We start from the raw sequence: 15,788 nt of genomic DNA on the forward strand, positions 1-15,788 counted from the left end.
TGTTTATGATAGCACAGGAAACAGACCGAGAGAGGTGTCGATATATACTTTCCTCAATCCAGAGCTTGAGCTTGCTTTTAGTGATCAAGATTACCAACCCTCACACGACACTACGGCCGCAGAGCTTGCAAGCGGTGGAACATTCKAGCTGCGTTGAAGAAAACGAAGACATACCTCCTAGGGTCGGCGATGGCTCGGATTGCATCATAGTCCATCGGAGGTCTGCTATATGCAGAATGTGTGCCGGAAGCGAAAAGGGCAGGTCGTTGGTTGGTGGGAGGATCGGAGCCGACACCGATCCAGGCACTGCTTGTAGTGGTGGGTTGCTTGGAGTGAACTACTGTAGTGTGTGGTGATGGTAAATGTACGTCGTTGGCGAGGTATGGTTAGTTGCACATTGCACTGCTGWTGATGACCGAGCCTTGCATGTAGGGATAACGTTAGACGGGACGGGATGTGGAGGTGACCAAACCACAGGCGCCTTGTGACCATCTTGACAACCTCGTAATGGAGAGCTGTACTGTAGATTGCCGGATTGTGTGTTGAAGAGGCGAGATGGTTATTGTTCCTTCATCATTGTTTGGGACTCGGGAGTCCATCGTGGGGATGAATCTTCCCGCAGCCAGTCCCGCCCCGCCAAGCGAAGGCAGCGCGTCACGACTTCTCACCTACTTTAGCTTCCACGGCATGTCCAGCTTCATGTCGCCTCCAATGAATCACATTGATTCAACGTCGCAACGGATTATTTGATAAACGATGGTCGACGAAAAGACACCGCTGGAGCCTCCTCCGGCCTATGATGCCGACAGTGCCAATCATAATGCCACTCCAAATGCCCCTCCCCATGCTCAACGTCGGCCGCGCATGCCCATTCCTCTCGATCTTCCCGCTCTTCAGATGATTCGGGGAAAGCGCGTGATTCTCGCCTCGGCCTCCCCTCGTCGCCGACAGCTTCTCGCTCAGGTACGCTCTTCAACCCCAGGAAGCCGTCAACTTCGAAGCTCCACCAGCTGAGTAAGAGAGAGAGAATTGACAGACAGTCCTGATTGATACTTTGTCTTGATAGATTGGCCTCAGCAACGTCGAAGTCATTCCATCGACCCTCCCCGAAGATCAGTCCAAATCACTCGCTCCATTTGAATATGTCCTCCTCACCGCCGAGCAAAAAGCTCGGGACATCTACTCGACACACATCAACGATGCCGTAGAGCCGGCTCTGGTCATCGCCGCCGACACGGTCATTTCCACGGCAATGGGCCAGATCCTGGAGAAACCGCGCAGCGAGGCGCATCATTTCGAAATGCTCAAACATCTCCGCGATGGGAACAATGGATGGCACAAGGTCTTCACGGGAGTGGTGGTCATGGCTCCACTGGAGAGTCTGATGGATCCTGGATATGCAATGGAAACGCACGTCGAGGAGACGCAGGTCAAGTTTGACAACAGCATCACCGACGATTTGCTGTGGAGCTACGTGAGGACGCGGGRAGGGGCAGATAAAGCGGGCGGATATGGAATCCAAGGAACCGGGAGCATTTTGGTGGAGAAGATTGATGGCACCTTTGACAATGTCGTGGGTTTACCGTTGCGAGCGACCTTGCAGCTGATTGAAAAGGTCATTGTGGAGCCGGGCGTTCCTGAAGAGACGGAGTTGTAGATGATACGACGCATGGTCATGGTCATGATGTTACGAAAACCCGTGGAAAACAACACGTTATACGTTATAGAGAGGTTTTGGATACAAGTCAATCAAGACAGGAGCAGACTGGATTGCAAAGATACCTTAGGTCCCACTAGCCATGGTATGTAAGGTATCCGAGAAGCTGCTCTTCCCAAATCCCTCATCCGCGCTCTCCAAAGCATCAAAGCCATACATGTTCTGGCAAAACCGATAATCGGCATACGCCCAAGGAAAYGGCCGCTCCGCATCTCTCCAATCATGTTCGGCAAAGGCGCGATCCCGCCGTTCCTGCWCCTCGCCATCGAGCATGTGGTACAGATCCCGATTACTGCTCGCCAAATTCACCACCTTCGTCGCTCGCTCCTTCCTGACATGCTGGTAAAGCTGCAAAAGTTTGGGGATCGATGACTTGGCCTCCCCGCATCGGCAAAATAGACCCACAAGTCTTCCCAGAACAATTCCATCTTCCACGGCCATGGCCGCTCCGCTCGCTGCGTAGGGCACGCTAGGATGGCAGGAGTCGCCGAGAAGGGCGACGGACCCCTGGATTGGGTAAGTTGGCTGAAAGCATTCTCACTATCAAGATGTCTCGACTCACCCGCACCCAAGTGTCCAACTCCTCCATCTTCCAAATCTTCCATTTCAATGCACTATCCACCTTCCCGAGCAGAACTTGTAGTCTCGGATCCCAATCTTGGAAAATCTCCTTCATTTCCGCGAGGTCTCCAGATTGGCGAGATACATTTCCTGGGAGATTGTCTGGACAACTACAAACTTCATCATCAGCAACCCAATCCAATCGCAAGGCATGCAGAGCAGAGGATGGAGACTCACACCAACACCAAATTCGCCAACTCCCCGTTCCGAAGCGGGTACAACACCACATGCATCTTCGGACCCCACCAAATCGCCGAAGTCCTCCCCTCCGCAATCCCTCTGATAAATTCGTCCGCTTCGTTCTCCAGTACATGTCGGGGAAGAACGACTCGATACGCCAAATCTCCGGATTCTTCGGGTTTCTTCACATACCCCAACACAGCACTTCTCGCGGCGGAACGTAGCCCGTCCCCGCCAACTATCACGTCGGCTTGCATGTTCTCTCCGTTGGCCAGATTGACAGTCGCGGGAGCTTCGCAGGAGACTTGGATGACTTCCTTTCCGAGATGGATACTGGCTCCTAAACGGCGGGCTTCGGTGACGAGGACGCGTTGGTAATCGGCTCGGTGCATGACGCTTTGCTCATTCCATCAGCCGCACTTGATGTGTGTGTGAGAGAGATAGAGGGAGAACTGACTGTGAACTGTTCCCAAAAACATCTCGATTCCACCCATCATCAGGTCTCGAACTTATGACTTTCCCATCTTGCCAACGCAGAACATCATACCCACTTCTCTCCGTCATTCCCGCGGCGTAGAGTTGTGGAAGCAGGTGGAAGTGCTGCATGACTTTTGTTGCATTGGGCTGGGAATCGATAAATGCCAACTATCAGTATACATCCTCTACATCCTTTTTGCGTGGGAGAAACTTAACGTACAGGTAGTTGAATCCCTGCGCCGACCTAAGAAATGTCAGGACCTTCATTCTCGATATTATATATTGGAATGGACTGAAGGGATGTACTTCACTCAACTCCTCCATCTTCTCCAACATCACAACTTCGAGTCCTTMGCGACGGGCTTGTATTGCACATGCCAGTCCACCGAGTCCACAACCTATAATAATGACTTTGAGGGGTTCCTGCTTCGTCTCCTTCTTCTATATTAGTTTTGACGATTCCCATCTATATTTACGCGAGAAAGAAAGGAGGATATGAATCCGTGAGATGATTTTATACGTACCATTTGATTGTCCATTATTCCCGTTCCTTAACCAAGTTTTCAGAATCTTCCGAGTGTGCTTCGGTTGAATGACAAGTCAAAGAGAACTGGTATAAGCAATAGGATCTAACAGTACTCCATCGTGTATAGATATGTGATAGTTGAGAGAGTTTTCGCCACGCATCTCCCGTTGTGCTTTCCCGGGACCCCTACCCTACCTTACCTTTAAGGTTAAGTTATATACTTACTCGATTCGGCAAAGTGCCCTGTGTGTGAACTTTATAGATGAATGAAGACATGATCAGGGTCTGATGAGAAAGGGTGCATGAGCGGCCTGCTTTTAATCATACATTCATTGATATGCATTCGATTTCAAAATTTCGTTGGTATACATTGATCGATTGATTGATTGATTGATTGATTGATTGATTGATTGATTGATTGATTGATTGATTGATTGATTGATTGATTGATTGATTGATTGATTGATTGCTACAAAATCCCGTCGTATATATATGTATATATGTTCTTTTCTTCTGTGGTTGATAAGGTGGTTGTACTGTCGATAAGGTATTCAAAATTTCGCCCAAAAGGATCCAAATGTCCTGGGAGACTGACTGACTATATACAACGCTCAAAAATTCACAATCATTTCATCGTCGAAGGCCAACTAGTCCTCCATCAGTAGGCTACCTCAATGATACAAGGTATGAGCATGCTTGTATCGATCGGTCAGTCGCTTCCCTGACTGAAATGGAACAGTCTCGAATTCCGCAACTTAATCTTCGCCGTGGTGTTACCAGCACAAAGATCGCTGCCCGCGAGACCCACAGTCGGGTAGTAGATCCTCGGCAAGCCATTGGACATGGGAACTGCCAGAGTTCCGGTCGCAGACGTGAGGGTATTGCACGTCAAGAGTTCAGTGACTTGTACACCATCATCATAGCCGCTTTCAGGCACCGATAAGGTGGAGTTGGCTCCGCTCTCGCCGAGGGTGGAGAGGACGGTGAGCATGGCTCCTTTGCGCATTGCAATGGTGGACGTGTCGGTGTAGACGGGGTAGTTCTGGTAGGTGAGATAGGTGGTATCGTCGGATATGGCATTTTTCCGGATGGCGTTCATGCTCTTGATGAAGAGGTAGAGCTCGGCGTTGGTGTTGTAGCCGGAGAACCACAGAGCTTCACGGTTCCAAGGATAACTGACTCCGCCGACGGAATTGTAATGCTGCTCTTGGCCTTGATAGATGATGGGGATGCCATCGGTAAGCATGGTGAAGGCAATGACATTCTTCGCCAGTGCCCAATCGCCCGTCCGTTGGGCGAAACGAGGTTGGTCGTGGTTTTCGGAAAAGGTACCGAGTACAGAGGTATCCTTACACGAACCCGCTTTGAGGACGCTGACGGCATCTGCCAATGCCGCGATGGTACCTGTGCCGCTGAAGGCTTCCACAAGTGGTTGGTAGCTGCAGGTGCATCTTTGTCAGCCCTTCCCGCTCCCACAGGTACGAAAAGAGGTACTTATACTAACATCATGTAGTTGAACACTCCGGGGACATAATCCTGGTATCCGCAAACAAAGTCGTTGTCGATGATGTACACTTCTCCTAACGAGTAGATGTCGTTGGCGGCGGCCTGGAAACCTGCCCAGAAGTTTTTGCTGACTTGCATGAGCGAGTCGATACGAAGACCGTCGATGGAGTAGGTGGAAATGATGTCAGAGACCCAGGAATTCCACACGGCTTGCACCTCAGCATCTTCTGTCCGGAGGTCAGGAAGTGGTACGGTGGTGCTGCCCATCCAGCATTGCTCAACTTGGCTCTGATAATATGTGAGCACGGCTACATCAGCGTAGTAGACATGATCATCAGACATACCGTATTCTGGTAGTCGTTGTAGTCAATGGAGCAATAGCTGTGGTAGTGGTCCTGCGAATTGAATGGTACCATCACGCTGTAGTCGACATTGGCAGGCGCCGCGAGAGCCGCATAATGATTCGTCACAACATCTACCATGAGATACTGTTGATGTAAGCATGCGTTGGCAACGACCTCAATCACCTGCTGCTTACCATATCACGGGAATGTAGCGCTGCAGCCAGTGCCTGGAGGTCTGATTGAGTCCCGAAATGATGATTAACAGTGGTGATATCCGTCTGCCAGTATCCGTGATAGGAAGATCCGTCGCCACTGTTGCCCTCAAGTTGAGTGGTGATGGGTGAGATCCACACAGCATCGAACCCCATGCCTTGAATGTAATCGAGACGGTTGATGAGACCTGCCCACGAGCCGCCGCAATACAGACCGTCTCCGGTGTCACAAGTCTGGGTCGTGGAACCATTGGTGAGCGCAAAACGATCTGTCATGACCTGATAGATTGATCTGCTTCGCCATGAGTCCGCTCCAGCCGCATCAGCAGTGTGGAGGATCGCCAGGCCGAGCACAATAAAAATGCTCAGTAAATGCATGATGGTTTGGGAAAGGATGATTGTGAACGAATAGGGCAGAGTTTCCAAGCGGATTGTGGGTTGGTTGTTGGTATTGTTTGGTGTGAATGGTTGCAGTGAGGCGCAAAGGTGACAGGTAGGTAGGTCTACGCTCGTGACAGTGAGACAAACAACAATAAGAATGATACTTCTTCAGTATTCATGTGGTGCGCGCATGAAACTCTTTATGCTAGAGCTAAACGGCATGCACCATCGCCGTGCGCTTTCTGTCGAGCGCATGGCAACGTCACAAGGCGGAAACATGAACCATCCTTCGGCGCCCAAGCCCGAATCAGAAGGGAAGAAAGTGGTAAGAGAGGAGGAATGCCGACGGAAGGATTCGTAGGTCGTGCGCACAAGGACGACCACGCGCGCACATGGTTTCGCAGCAAACCGCCACGCAGGGGGAAGCCGAGGCCAATAGCACACATGCTCGGTGAATGGTACCAGTGGCGTAGAAGATGTTAGCTCAGCCGCGCCTGCGACATATCGGAGAGCCCAACGCAGGACGCTTGATGTTGCAGCATGTTGCAGGCCGTGCATGAACCAGGACATTCTTTCATCTGGGTTGAACCATGTGGTCGTTGMGCGACGGCAAAAATTTCCACCATGAGCAGGTCAAAGGTCGGCACGGGCGGTACAAGCTGCGAATTCACTGGACCACGCTCCTCGAGAGCTATCAATGGCGTTGCGGAGGGGCCACTACTTGGGCTGTATGTTGCAGTGGCTAATGGTCACACTCTTTGTCTGCCTTACCAGATCGTACCAGCGCGACCATGCACTCAGCATGTTGTGAGCATCGTCGCTCGGAGCTTTGGACCTGCAAGAGGCTACCACGGGAGGAGGAAATTTTCGGTGGAGTTCAGTCTCATTGTCCGGGCGTCAGGTGTGTCGTAATGTAGCAGCTGACAGCATGTGTAGTAGTGCCATTGAGATGTAGTGTGTAAGAGGCTGTGGAGCCGATGCACTTTCCAAGCAATTTCAGCTGTTTTCCCGGCCATGGCACCGGCTAAAATGTATACTACCAAGGGGCCAGAGAAAAGTACGGGGGATCGTCTGTCTGCTGGGATGCACACCAGCATGGAGGAAGGCTCCGGGACGAACTGCTGTTGGCGCCCGCATGCTTACCGCAACGTAAGACTCTGCAAGTCGATGGCCTTCCTGCGCGGTATTGTCAKCAACTGGATGCCTTGTCCTGCCGGGATGAAGGCGGCCGACGTAGCATCGCCTCTTGCTTTGCGAGACGACCGGCACAGTCGCTATAGCTAGCTGCAGGTGAACGAGCGAAGAAGTACACTCATGACCGATCCGGATCCCTGCGAAATAGTGGGCGCGAGCATCAAAAGAGACGCGCAAACCAATCGCAAGCTCTGAACAGCGCGTGTGTGTGTGTGTGATGAGAGTGCTGCTAGGTAAGAGGTGCCAGCAAACCCGCTTTCGCGTAGTTGCACCTTACATAGCACATCGATGATCCATCTGGTGTAGATMKSKGKGKYSSYMGYAKCATYRMRWRMRRWWGATGAGTGTGGAGATCTGCGAGAGGATGTGAAGGATGATCTCCACCAAAAGATCTTTGCGGGGAAAATGCAACTTTCGACTTAGGGATTTCGTGGTCAGGAACGTCATCTCACTGCCGTGTGTAGTTTGTACTTGCTGACTGCAGAGGAGCCGCGCATCTACAATGCACCGGAGATTCGAGAAATCTGTCACAAGATTGCGGGGATATTCTCTCAAACTAACCACACAACAGTGGCGGCACGGGAGCTGCCACGAGATGGACCGGAGGGACGTGTACAGGGGTAGTTCTGGGAATTGAGCTTGCGCGGACTGTATCGATCGCTGATAGGACCGTCTCTTTCATTTACTCATATGAATGCAATCATCCCTCCCCCCACGACAACCGAGTAGTCCTTCTGACAAGTCTGCCCGCTAAACGTACAACCGACTTGGAAGTCGTAGTGGTGAATCTTGATGAAGCAAGTTCTCCGACAAAAGCCGCGCGTGGTTGCTCACGCGCGTCTTGATGTTTTCTGACGCAACCGAGCGGACCTTGCAGAAACGCTGTGGAAAAGAATGATAGATGAGCCATCGCTGCAGTGCTGCGGCATGTGAATAAAGCCCGAGCAACCTTCTAATACATTGCGGTGACGAAACACTGGTTCATGGGCCCGCTTCCGTACAGTCTCGACACCATGCGCGCATCGAATATATGAATGATATCCCCGGGCAACGGTTCCGAGGCCTGCCCCACACGTGGGCATGCATCGAGGAGTGTCGTCAAGGACAGTGGCATTCACATGATTCCTGCTGGAGAGAGCTCCACTCATGCAGGCGCCGTCTGGCGAATCTTTGAAAAGTCGGTGGAGGTGGGGCTGTGGCGGTGAGAAYATCTTGCTGCGAAGCGCGTTGTGGTTTTTTGGTCGGAGAAATTGATGGGATGGCGAGGCAATGGGAGTATCCGTACGTGAGATCGGGTGTGTCTCGGTCTTTTTGGGTTGGGTAGCAATAATGCAAGGTGGTCGCACGGAGCTGTCGATACAGTCATGTCGAGATCAGAAGGGTGGTGCTCACTGCACGTAACCAGGTGCCGCTCTCCTCTCACTCCCCGCAGTCTCTGGTCTATTACGAGGCGTCAACGTCCCCGGTGCCTGTCGAATCGGAAGGTTCATCTCAGTCTCGACGTGGTTGGCACGGCTGGCACTGCTTGTCCGAGCTGGAAACGGCCTCGAGGAGGCAGCCGAACCATTCGACGATGCAGAGGATATCGGAATCTCGCCCGTAGTTGGCGTTCTGGAGTTCATGCTAGAGTGATGACTCGAACTATCATCACCGCGCAGCATGGCGAGCGTTGCAGGGGATAGTTGCGGCGCCAGATGACTCTTCCGACTGTGCCGCTCCATCATGGACACTGCCCATGCTTCGAGGTCGACCGGCGTGCGCTTTGCCGCCTGTAGGAACGGATCGTTGTCGTAAAGCTCCTGAGGGGTAGGCCTCTCGTCGGGAATCTTCATCATGCACTTGGCAATGACCTCCTCAAGAATGAGAGGGAATGCGTCGCTCTTGGGCAGCTTCGGTGCAGGTTCCAGAACAATCTGCTGAAGCAGGTCCAGAATACCCTGAGGGCCAGCCGCGTCTTCGTCATCTCCGTCCTCGCTCTCGATACTGAACGGGAACTTGCCAATCGCCAGCTCCATTAATGTCAGGCCCACGCTCCAGACATCACTTTTTACAGTGTAAGGACTGCCCTGGATCCGCTCCGGCGCCATGTAGGTACCGGTTCCCACAAATGTATCAGCAACACTATTCTCAAGCTCGGACGACACCCCGAAATCACACAGTTTGATCTGGCCCTTGCTGTTGACGAGGACGTTGGAGGGCTTGATGTCGCGATGCATGATGCGATGGGCGAGGTAGAGGTATTTGAGACCGCCCAAGATGGCTTCTGCAATCTTTCCCAGGACATCCACACGGACTGGGCCGAAGTTCTTCGATACACTGTCCAGGGAGCTAGAGGATGATCAGGTCAGTATGATAAGCCGCACCAATGGTGTGCGAGGAAACGCACCCGCAGTCCATGTACTCCATGCACATTGTTACATCATTTGACTCGTTCATAAAGGCCCCGTAGAAGGAGACAATGTATGGAGAGTTGCATTCGTGCATAATCTGCAACTCCCTCACAATCCGCTTGCGCACCTCTTTCTTCGCCTCGACGTGGATGATCTTCCTCGCCATGACAATGTTCCACCCTTTATGCCTGACCTTGCTGACTGTGCCGCCATTCCCTGAGCCTAGCTCCTTGACCACTTCGAGGTCCTCTGTTCTCCAATCAGGCCGGAACTCCACTCCGATCTCCAAGGTGTCATTCCTCCGGCCGTCATTGCCTAGAGATCCCGGAAGCTGCGCATCCTCATCGGAAGGTGCGACCGGCTTTGGAGGTGCGCTGAGAGCGAGTCCCTTGACATTCTTGCGCTTCATCGTCCGGGCTTTGAATGGGTCGTCGGCCATGCTGGGCGAGTGGTGTCCGGCGCGGACGGTGATCACGCAGGTGGTGGGTGTATGTGGCAAGAAGGCAGTACACAAAGCGGACGACGCCGATGATGGAATTGAGCTGATATGTGCGTCTGCGTCAGGAGTACACCGACGAAGGTACAGTAGTTTGTTTTAGGCTTTGATATGTCCGACTCACTGCGGCTCTCCCGTGGCGCCTCGACGTGGCCAATGATGTTCCGCAAGCAGCCAGGGCGGGCGGGTATGGCTCAGACAGCGGCAGCGGCCAAGGAGCGCAGTGGAGGGAATATTTTCAAGCGCGCGTTCCTGATGCAGGAGATTGGCTTGTCGTGCTGCAGGAAAGCCGGCGTTGGTTGACGTACGAGTGTGGGGTGCGAGATGAGTGCTTCGTAAGTACCTCGTAGCGGCAAACTAGACGCAGAACAGAGCGGAACTGATAGACAAGGACAAGACAAGGACAAGAAGAATCAACGTTGTGTTGACGAGACGAAACCGTTGAATGATATCTCGTCATGAGTCGGCGACGACGAGGATGGTGGTGGAGACCATGTTCCGCGACGCAAGCAGACAATAATAATAGGAGGCGTTCGATCTCTGCCGGCTGCTTTTGCAGGGGTGCTCGTTGTCGCGGACGATCGTCAGTGGAAGGGAAGACAAAGCGATAGGAAGTCGCTCGTGGATATTAATCATCATCATCGACGACGGAATGATCGATCGATCCCTTTGCATGCAACATCTCTCTCGCTCTGCGGGCATTGTTGTGTATTAATGGGACAATCATCATTAACATTAACACACATGATTGGAGGTGACACGGGGATCCATATCATCATGCGCCGACATCCATCTTGACATCCAACTGAGGGTTTCGCCGAGATTCCGATGCGGTTTAGCGCGTCCATTTGAACTTGAGCGTTCTTGAATCTCTACAATAATGAAGCCATTGCACTGCACACACTTCTCATCAACAACCACCTCTCCCTCACGCGCACTGCCCGTAACGCGTACATCCTAACCTCGTCGCCGCGGAGGAAAGTACATTGACGCGCTGAGTAACATTGCAAATCCACCACCACGCGACAATCGCCAAGTGGCCTACTCCAGACCTTGGACTCCCCTTCTGCCAGCTATAGCACGGCCCCGCCATGGCCGACTTCTTCGACACGACCGCGGATGTCGGCTCAGAGGAAGAGGAGGAGGAGGAATTTGACGAGGATGGCCAGCCAATTCCTTCCAARCGCAAGTCAAATCGCGCCGATCTAGACGATTCCAGTGAGGAAGAGGACGAGGACGATGATGAGGAAGCTGCGCGCAAGGTCCGTGAGGGCTTCATCATTGACGACGATGACGAGGATGAGGGCGAGGAAGCTCGCGCTGAGCGGCGACGCGRGAAAAAACGCCGGCGGGAGGAGGCACGCGAGGAGGAGGAGGCTCTGGATGATGATGATCTAGATCTGATTGGTATGGGAGATGGTGAAGAGCGCCAACCACCCCAGCAGAACAAGTTCAAGCGTCTAAAGCGTGGCCACCGCGAGGATCGCGCCGGAAGTGAGTCTCGAGGGGTCGAAAACATCTTTTCTGATGATGAGGACGGAGACGTCGGTGCGGGTCGGCGAGGCGCCTTCAACCAATACCCCGACGACGGCATGGACGACTTCATCGAGCAAGATGAGTTTCCGGATGAGGAAGTGGGMATGGACGAAGATTTGGGTGTTCGGGCGCCTCGTAGGGCAGGATACGATGAGCTCAAGAGTCTGCAAGAGTCCGGCCTGGGCGAGGCGGAACTGGAAGACATGAGGGCTGCATTCGGCGAGGGCGAGGAATTCAGCTGGGCACTGGAAGCCGAGAAGGAGCATATGGAGGAACAAGACGATCCGGATAAGCCCCTCGAGCTGAAGGATGTCTTCGAACCGGCCCAGCTGGAGGAACGCATGCTCACAGATAAGGACAACCTCATCCGCATGACTGATGTCCCCGAGAGGTTCCAAATAGCGCGAGGGAGCTACAAAGACCTCTCCGACTTTACAGACGAGCAAATGGCTGTACGATCGGCTGAGGAGGCCAAGTGGATCACCAGTATTTTGTTCCCGCGAAAGCGCATGGATGCCAGGCTACAAGGACCCTTTGAGGCCGCTGTCAAGCAGGTTCTACACTTTATGAATGTGGATGACTACGAGCCGGCTTTCATCTTTCAGAATCGCAAGGACTACCTCATCCATTCAGAACAGGCTCCTGCCGACGATCCGGACGCATCGATCAAGGCTGAGAAATTGCTCAACCAGACGGACCTTTGGGACGTCTTCGAGCAGGATCTCAAATTCCGTGCCTTTGCAGAGAAACGTGACGCCATTCTCAAGAATGTTGAATCAATCAAGGAGCTGGAATCCGAGTTCGACGATACCATATTTGACGATTTGGTGCCCAGCGYGGCTCAGGTGGACGAGCTACAGGATTTGCAGGATTACCTCACCTTTCAGTACTCGGTACAGCTCAAGGACATGAGCATTGGCGAAGCGCAGACGAACGGGCCTCAAAAGCGTGCGCTTGGAGGACGGTCGCACTGGGACAAACTCCGCGCAGGCCCCGCATATCACTTCGTGCGAGCATTTGGCATTACAGCAGATGCTATTGCTAGGAATGCTGAAGGCGCAAGCCGCCGGACATACACTGAGGACACGGATCAACGACCGGACGATCTCGCTGACTCCCTGGTGCGAGATCCTGACTACAAGACCGCGGAGGAGGTCATCAATGCGGCCAAGGCCATGTTTGCCGAGGAAATTGTCATGAGCCCGCGCATGCGGCGCCACATGCGCAAGATCTACTACCAAGAGCTCAGATTCGATTGCTACCGCACTGAAAAGGGCCTCAAGACGATCAACGAGGATCACGTTTACTACGAGTTCAAGTACCTGCGGAATCAGGAGGTGCGCAACTTTCTGGTCGACAAGCCGGAACTCTTCCTCCGCATGCTCAAGGCAGAGTCTGAAGGTCTTATTGAAGTCCGCGTGAAATTGCACAACGGACAGCGTGTCAAGGCCGATCTGCAGAAAGCCATCGAGTCCGATAACTTTTCCGAGGTCGCTGAGGCCTGGAACGCGATGCGGAAGGAGGTTCTTGACATGGCACTGGGCAAACTTCATCGCATCATTGCCAAGGGTGTCAAAGACAACCTGAAGAATGAGTGCGAGAACAAGATCGCCGGGTTTTGCCGGGACGCCTTCACCCAAAAACTTGACCAAGCGCCGTACAAACCAAAGGACATGGAGCTTGGCACTTGCGCGCGGGTCCTTGCTTTGTCGAATGGCGCAGGTAACCGCGGAGATGCGATATGCTGGGCTCATGTCGACGAAAATGGCCGAGTGCTTGAGAATGGCAACTTCACTGAGCTCCGCCTCGGCGGCGACATGGTTGCCGACAGTAAAGACGTGGCTCGGTTCATTGAGCTCGTGGAACGGAGAGCGCCAGATGTGGTCGCTGTCGCTGGCTGGTCGGTTGAGACTCGTCGTTTGTACAAGGATATCCAGGACATCATTGACAAGAAGGAGCTCCACGTGACAGCATACGAAGATGAAAACGGGCAAGAAGTCAACGATCTCCTGGACGTTGTCATTCCTCAAGACGAGGTTGCACGACTCTACTACACCACCGATCGGGCTGCGGCAGACCATCCAGGAGTACCACCTCTCACCAGATACTGCATTGCCCTCGCACACTACATGCAAAATCCTCTCAAGGAGTATGCGGCGCTCAAGAAGGACATCACCTCCATCACCTTTGATCCCAACCAACGACTATTGCCAGAGGACAAGCTCATGCGATATCTTGAGACCTCTCTAGTCGACATTGTAAATCTCGTTGGTGTGGATATCAACGAGGCATATCAAGATCCCGCCACGCAGAATCTCCTTCCTTATGTCTGCGGTCTTGGTCCACGAAAAGCAGCCCACTTGATCAAAGCTATCGGCGCTAACGGCGGCGAGGTAATCAACAGAGAAGATCTAGTGGGTGACATTGATCGTGGAAAGCGACAAGCCGTTGGGCCAAAGGTCTGGACAAATTGTGCGAGTTTTCTGTACATTTCCTGGGAGGATGAACCCGATGCCGATTTCCTCGACAATACGAGAATCCATCCAGAAGATTACGAGATCGCTCGCAAGATGGCTGCTGATGCCCTCGAGCTTGACGAAGAGGACATCAAAGCAGAGACCGACGAGCATGGTTTGAATGCCGTTGTTCGAAAGCTTGTCAAGGATGAGCAGCAAGACCGGGTCAACGACTTGGTTCTTGAGCAATACGCCGGGCAACTGGAGGCGCAATTCAGTCAAAAGAAACGAGCGACTCTCGAGACGATCCGCGCCGAGCTTCAGAATCCGTATGAAGAGCTACGACGCAATCTCTTTCCATTGACTACCGACGAGCTGTTCACGATGATGACTGGTGAGACACGCGATTCACTTCGAGACAAAATGATTGTGGCAGTCTCCGTCAAGCGCACATTCCCAGATCATATTGAAGTTAAACTTGAGTGTGGCATTGACGGTGGCATATCCGAGACCGAATTCCCTGAAGAGATGGTCCAGAATCACAGAGAGCCCAAGAGCGTGTGGTCCATGCATCAGACGATTCAAGCGAAGATTACTTTCATCGATCGCAAGAAGCTCACGGCGCAGTTGACCCTACGCGAAAACGAGATGCGAACTCCGTACCGTCGTGAGTTCGACCACGGTTTCGACGAATGGGACGATGAGCAGGAGGAGCGCGATAAGAAGGAAGCTCGCAAGGCCATTGAGCAAAAGGTCGGCCGCCAGCAGAGAGTCATCAAGCACCCTCTTTTCAAGCCTTTCAACTCTATCCAGGCAGTTGGTGCCTTGAGGAATCAAAGCCGCGGTGACTGTATCATCCGCCCCTCCTCCAAGGGACCAGATCATCTTGCTGTCACCTGGAAGATCGCCAACGATGTCTTCCAGCATATCGATGTGCTGGAACTAGACAAGGAAAACGAGTTTAGCGTTGGACGGACACTGAAAGTTGCTGGCAAATACACCTACAGCGATCTCGATGAGTTGATTGTACTTCACGTGCAGGCAATGTCGAAGAAGGTGGATGAAATGACCAACGACGAGCGCTTCCAGAGTGGCAATAAGCAGCAGGCCGGTAAGCTTACAAGACTTGACAATTTCCATGACAGTTGACTAACTGCGTTCACAGAACAATGGTTGACCACATACACGGCCGCCAACCCCAAGCGAGCCATGTATGCATTCTGCATCAATCCCGAATTTCCCGGCTACTTCTTCCTCTGCTTCAAGGCTGGGGAGAATGCGCCACATCAGAGTTGGTCCGTCAAGGTCATTCCACAAGGGTTTGAGTTGAAGGGCAGCAAGTATCCGGATATGAGAGCGCTGAAGAACGGGTTCAAGGTGCTATTCCAGAACCAGCCGGCGGCAAATGGTAGACGTTAGGATCGTTTGCCTGGTCAGTCTTTCGTGTCGAGGACGTAGGGTGGTGCAAAGCGAGTCTTTCGGAGGAGGAATCTAGAAGGTTGCTGAAGGAGCAATCATTACAAGGGATGGATTGCATTGTAGGATTAGAAGATATCACTGTTACCGTCCATCAGGGTAGGACAAAAGCTCATAGCGTTGGAGAATAGGGCGGGATATCAAAATGATGATTTGTTCACACGCAAGGAGAAATGCGGTCTCCGCCCTTTTTCAACCTCTCCGCCCTTTTCGCTCTCTGCAGGATTCTAGATAAAACGGAGAGGACGAGACCTGCACTTGTTCTGTACTTTAGCT

At 52.6% G+C, this 15,788-nt stretch overlaps 5 protein-coding genes; 2 read left to right on the top strand and 3 right to left on the bottom strand.

Annotated features, from left to right (window-relative positions):
* Positions 1 to 756: 756 nt before the first annotated feature.
* Positions 757 to 1,657, top strand: RCC_11226 (related to acetylserotonin methytransferase-like protein (ASMTL), putative; the record flags this gene model as incomplete). XM_023776449.1 has 2 exons in its annotated part: positions 757 to 963; positions 1,067 to 1,657. 2 exons carry the CDS (start codon positions 757 to 759, stop codon positions 1,655 to 1,657), a joined length of 798 nt encoding a protein of 265 aa, XP_023632217.1.
* A 126-nt stretch (positions 1,658 to 1,783) lies between these two features.
* Positions 1,784 to 2,910, bottom strand: RCC_11227 (uncharacterized protein; the record flags this gene model as incomplete). XM_023776450.1 has 3 exons in its annotated part: positions 1,784 to 2,224; positions 2,280 to 2,448; positions 2,516 to 2,910. 3 exons carry the CDS (start codon positions 2,908 to 2,910, stop codon positions 1,784 to 1,786), a joined length of 1,005 nt encoding a protein of 334 aa, XP_023632218.1.
* A 1,320-nt stretch (positions 2,911 to 4,230) lies between these two features.
* Positions 4,231 to 5,961, bottom strand: RCC_11228 (related to alpha-amylase; the record flags this gene model as incomplete). XM_023776451.1 has 4 exons in its annotated part: positions 4,231 to 4,960; positions 5,026 to 5,315; positions 5,372 to 5,515; positions 5,566 to 5,961. 4 exons carry the CDS (start codon positions 5,959 to 5,961, stop codon positions 4,231 to 4,233), a joined length of 1,560 nt encoding a protein of 519 aa, XP_023632219.1.
* Positions 5,962 to 8,546: 2,585 nt separating this feature from the next.
* On the bottom strand, positions 8,547 to 9,987 carry RCC_11229 (related to MAP kinase kinase; the record flags this gene model as incomplete). XM_023776452.1 has 2 exons in its annotated part: positions 8,547 to 9,486; positions 9,545 to 9,987. 2 exons carry the CDS (start codon positions 9,985 to 9,987, stop codon positions 8,547 to 8,549), a joined length of 1,383 nt encoding a protein of 460 aa, XP_023632220.1.
* Positions 9,988 to 11,135: 1,148 nt separating this feature from the next.
* Positions 11,136 to 15,455, top strand: RCC_11230 (related to Transcription elongation factor spt6; the record flags this gene model as incomplete). XM_023776453.1 has 2 exons in its annotated part: positions 11,136 to 15,147; positions 15,202 to 15,455. 2 exons carry the CDS (start codon positions 11,136 to 11,138, stop codon positions 15,453 to 15,455), a joined length of 4,266 nt encoding a protein of 1,421 aa, XP_023632221.1.
* Between the last annotated feature and the right edge of the window lie 333 nt (positions 15,456 to 15,788).

This window comes from Ramularia collo-cygni (genome assembly GCF_900074925.1).
Source record: "Ramularia collo-cygni strain URUG2 genome assembly, contig: RCC_scaffold28, whole genome shotgun sequence".
Classification (NCBI taxonomy): domain Eukaryota; kingdom Fungi; phylum Ascomycota; class Dothideomycetes; order Mycosphaerellales; family Mycosphaerellaceae; genus Ramularia; species Ramularia collo-cygni.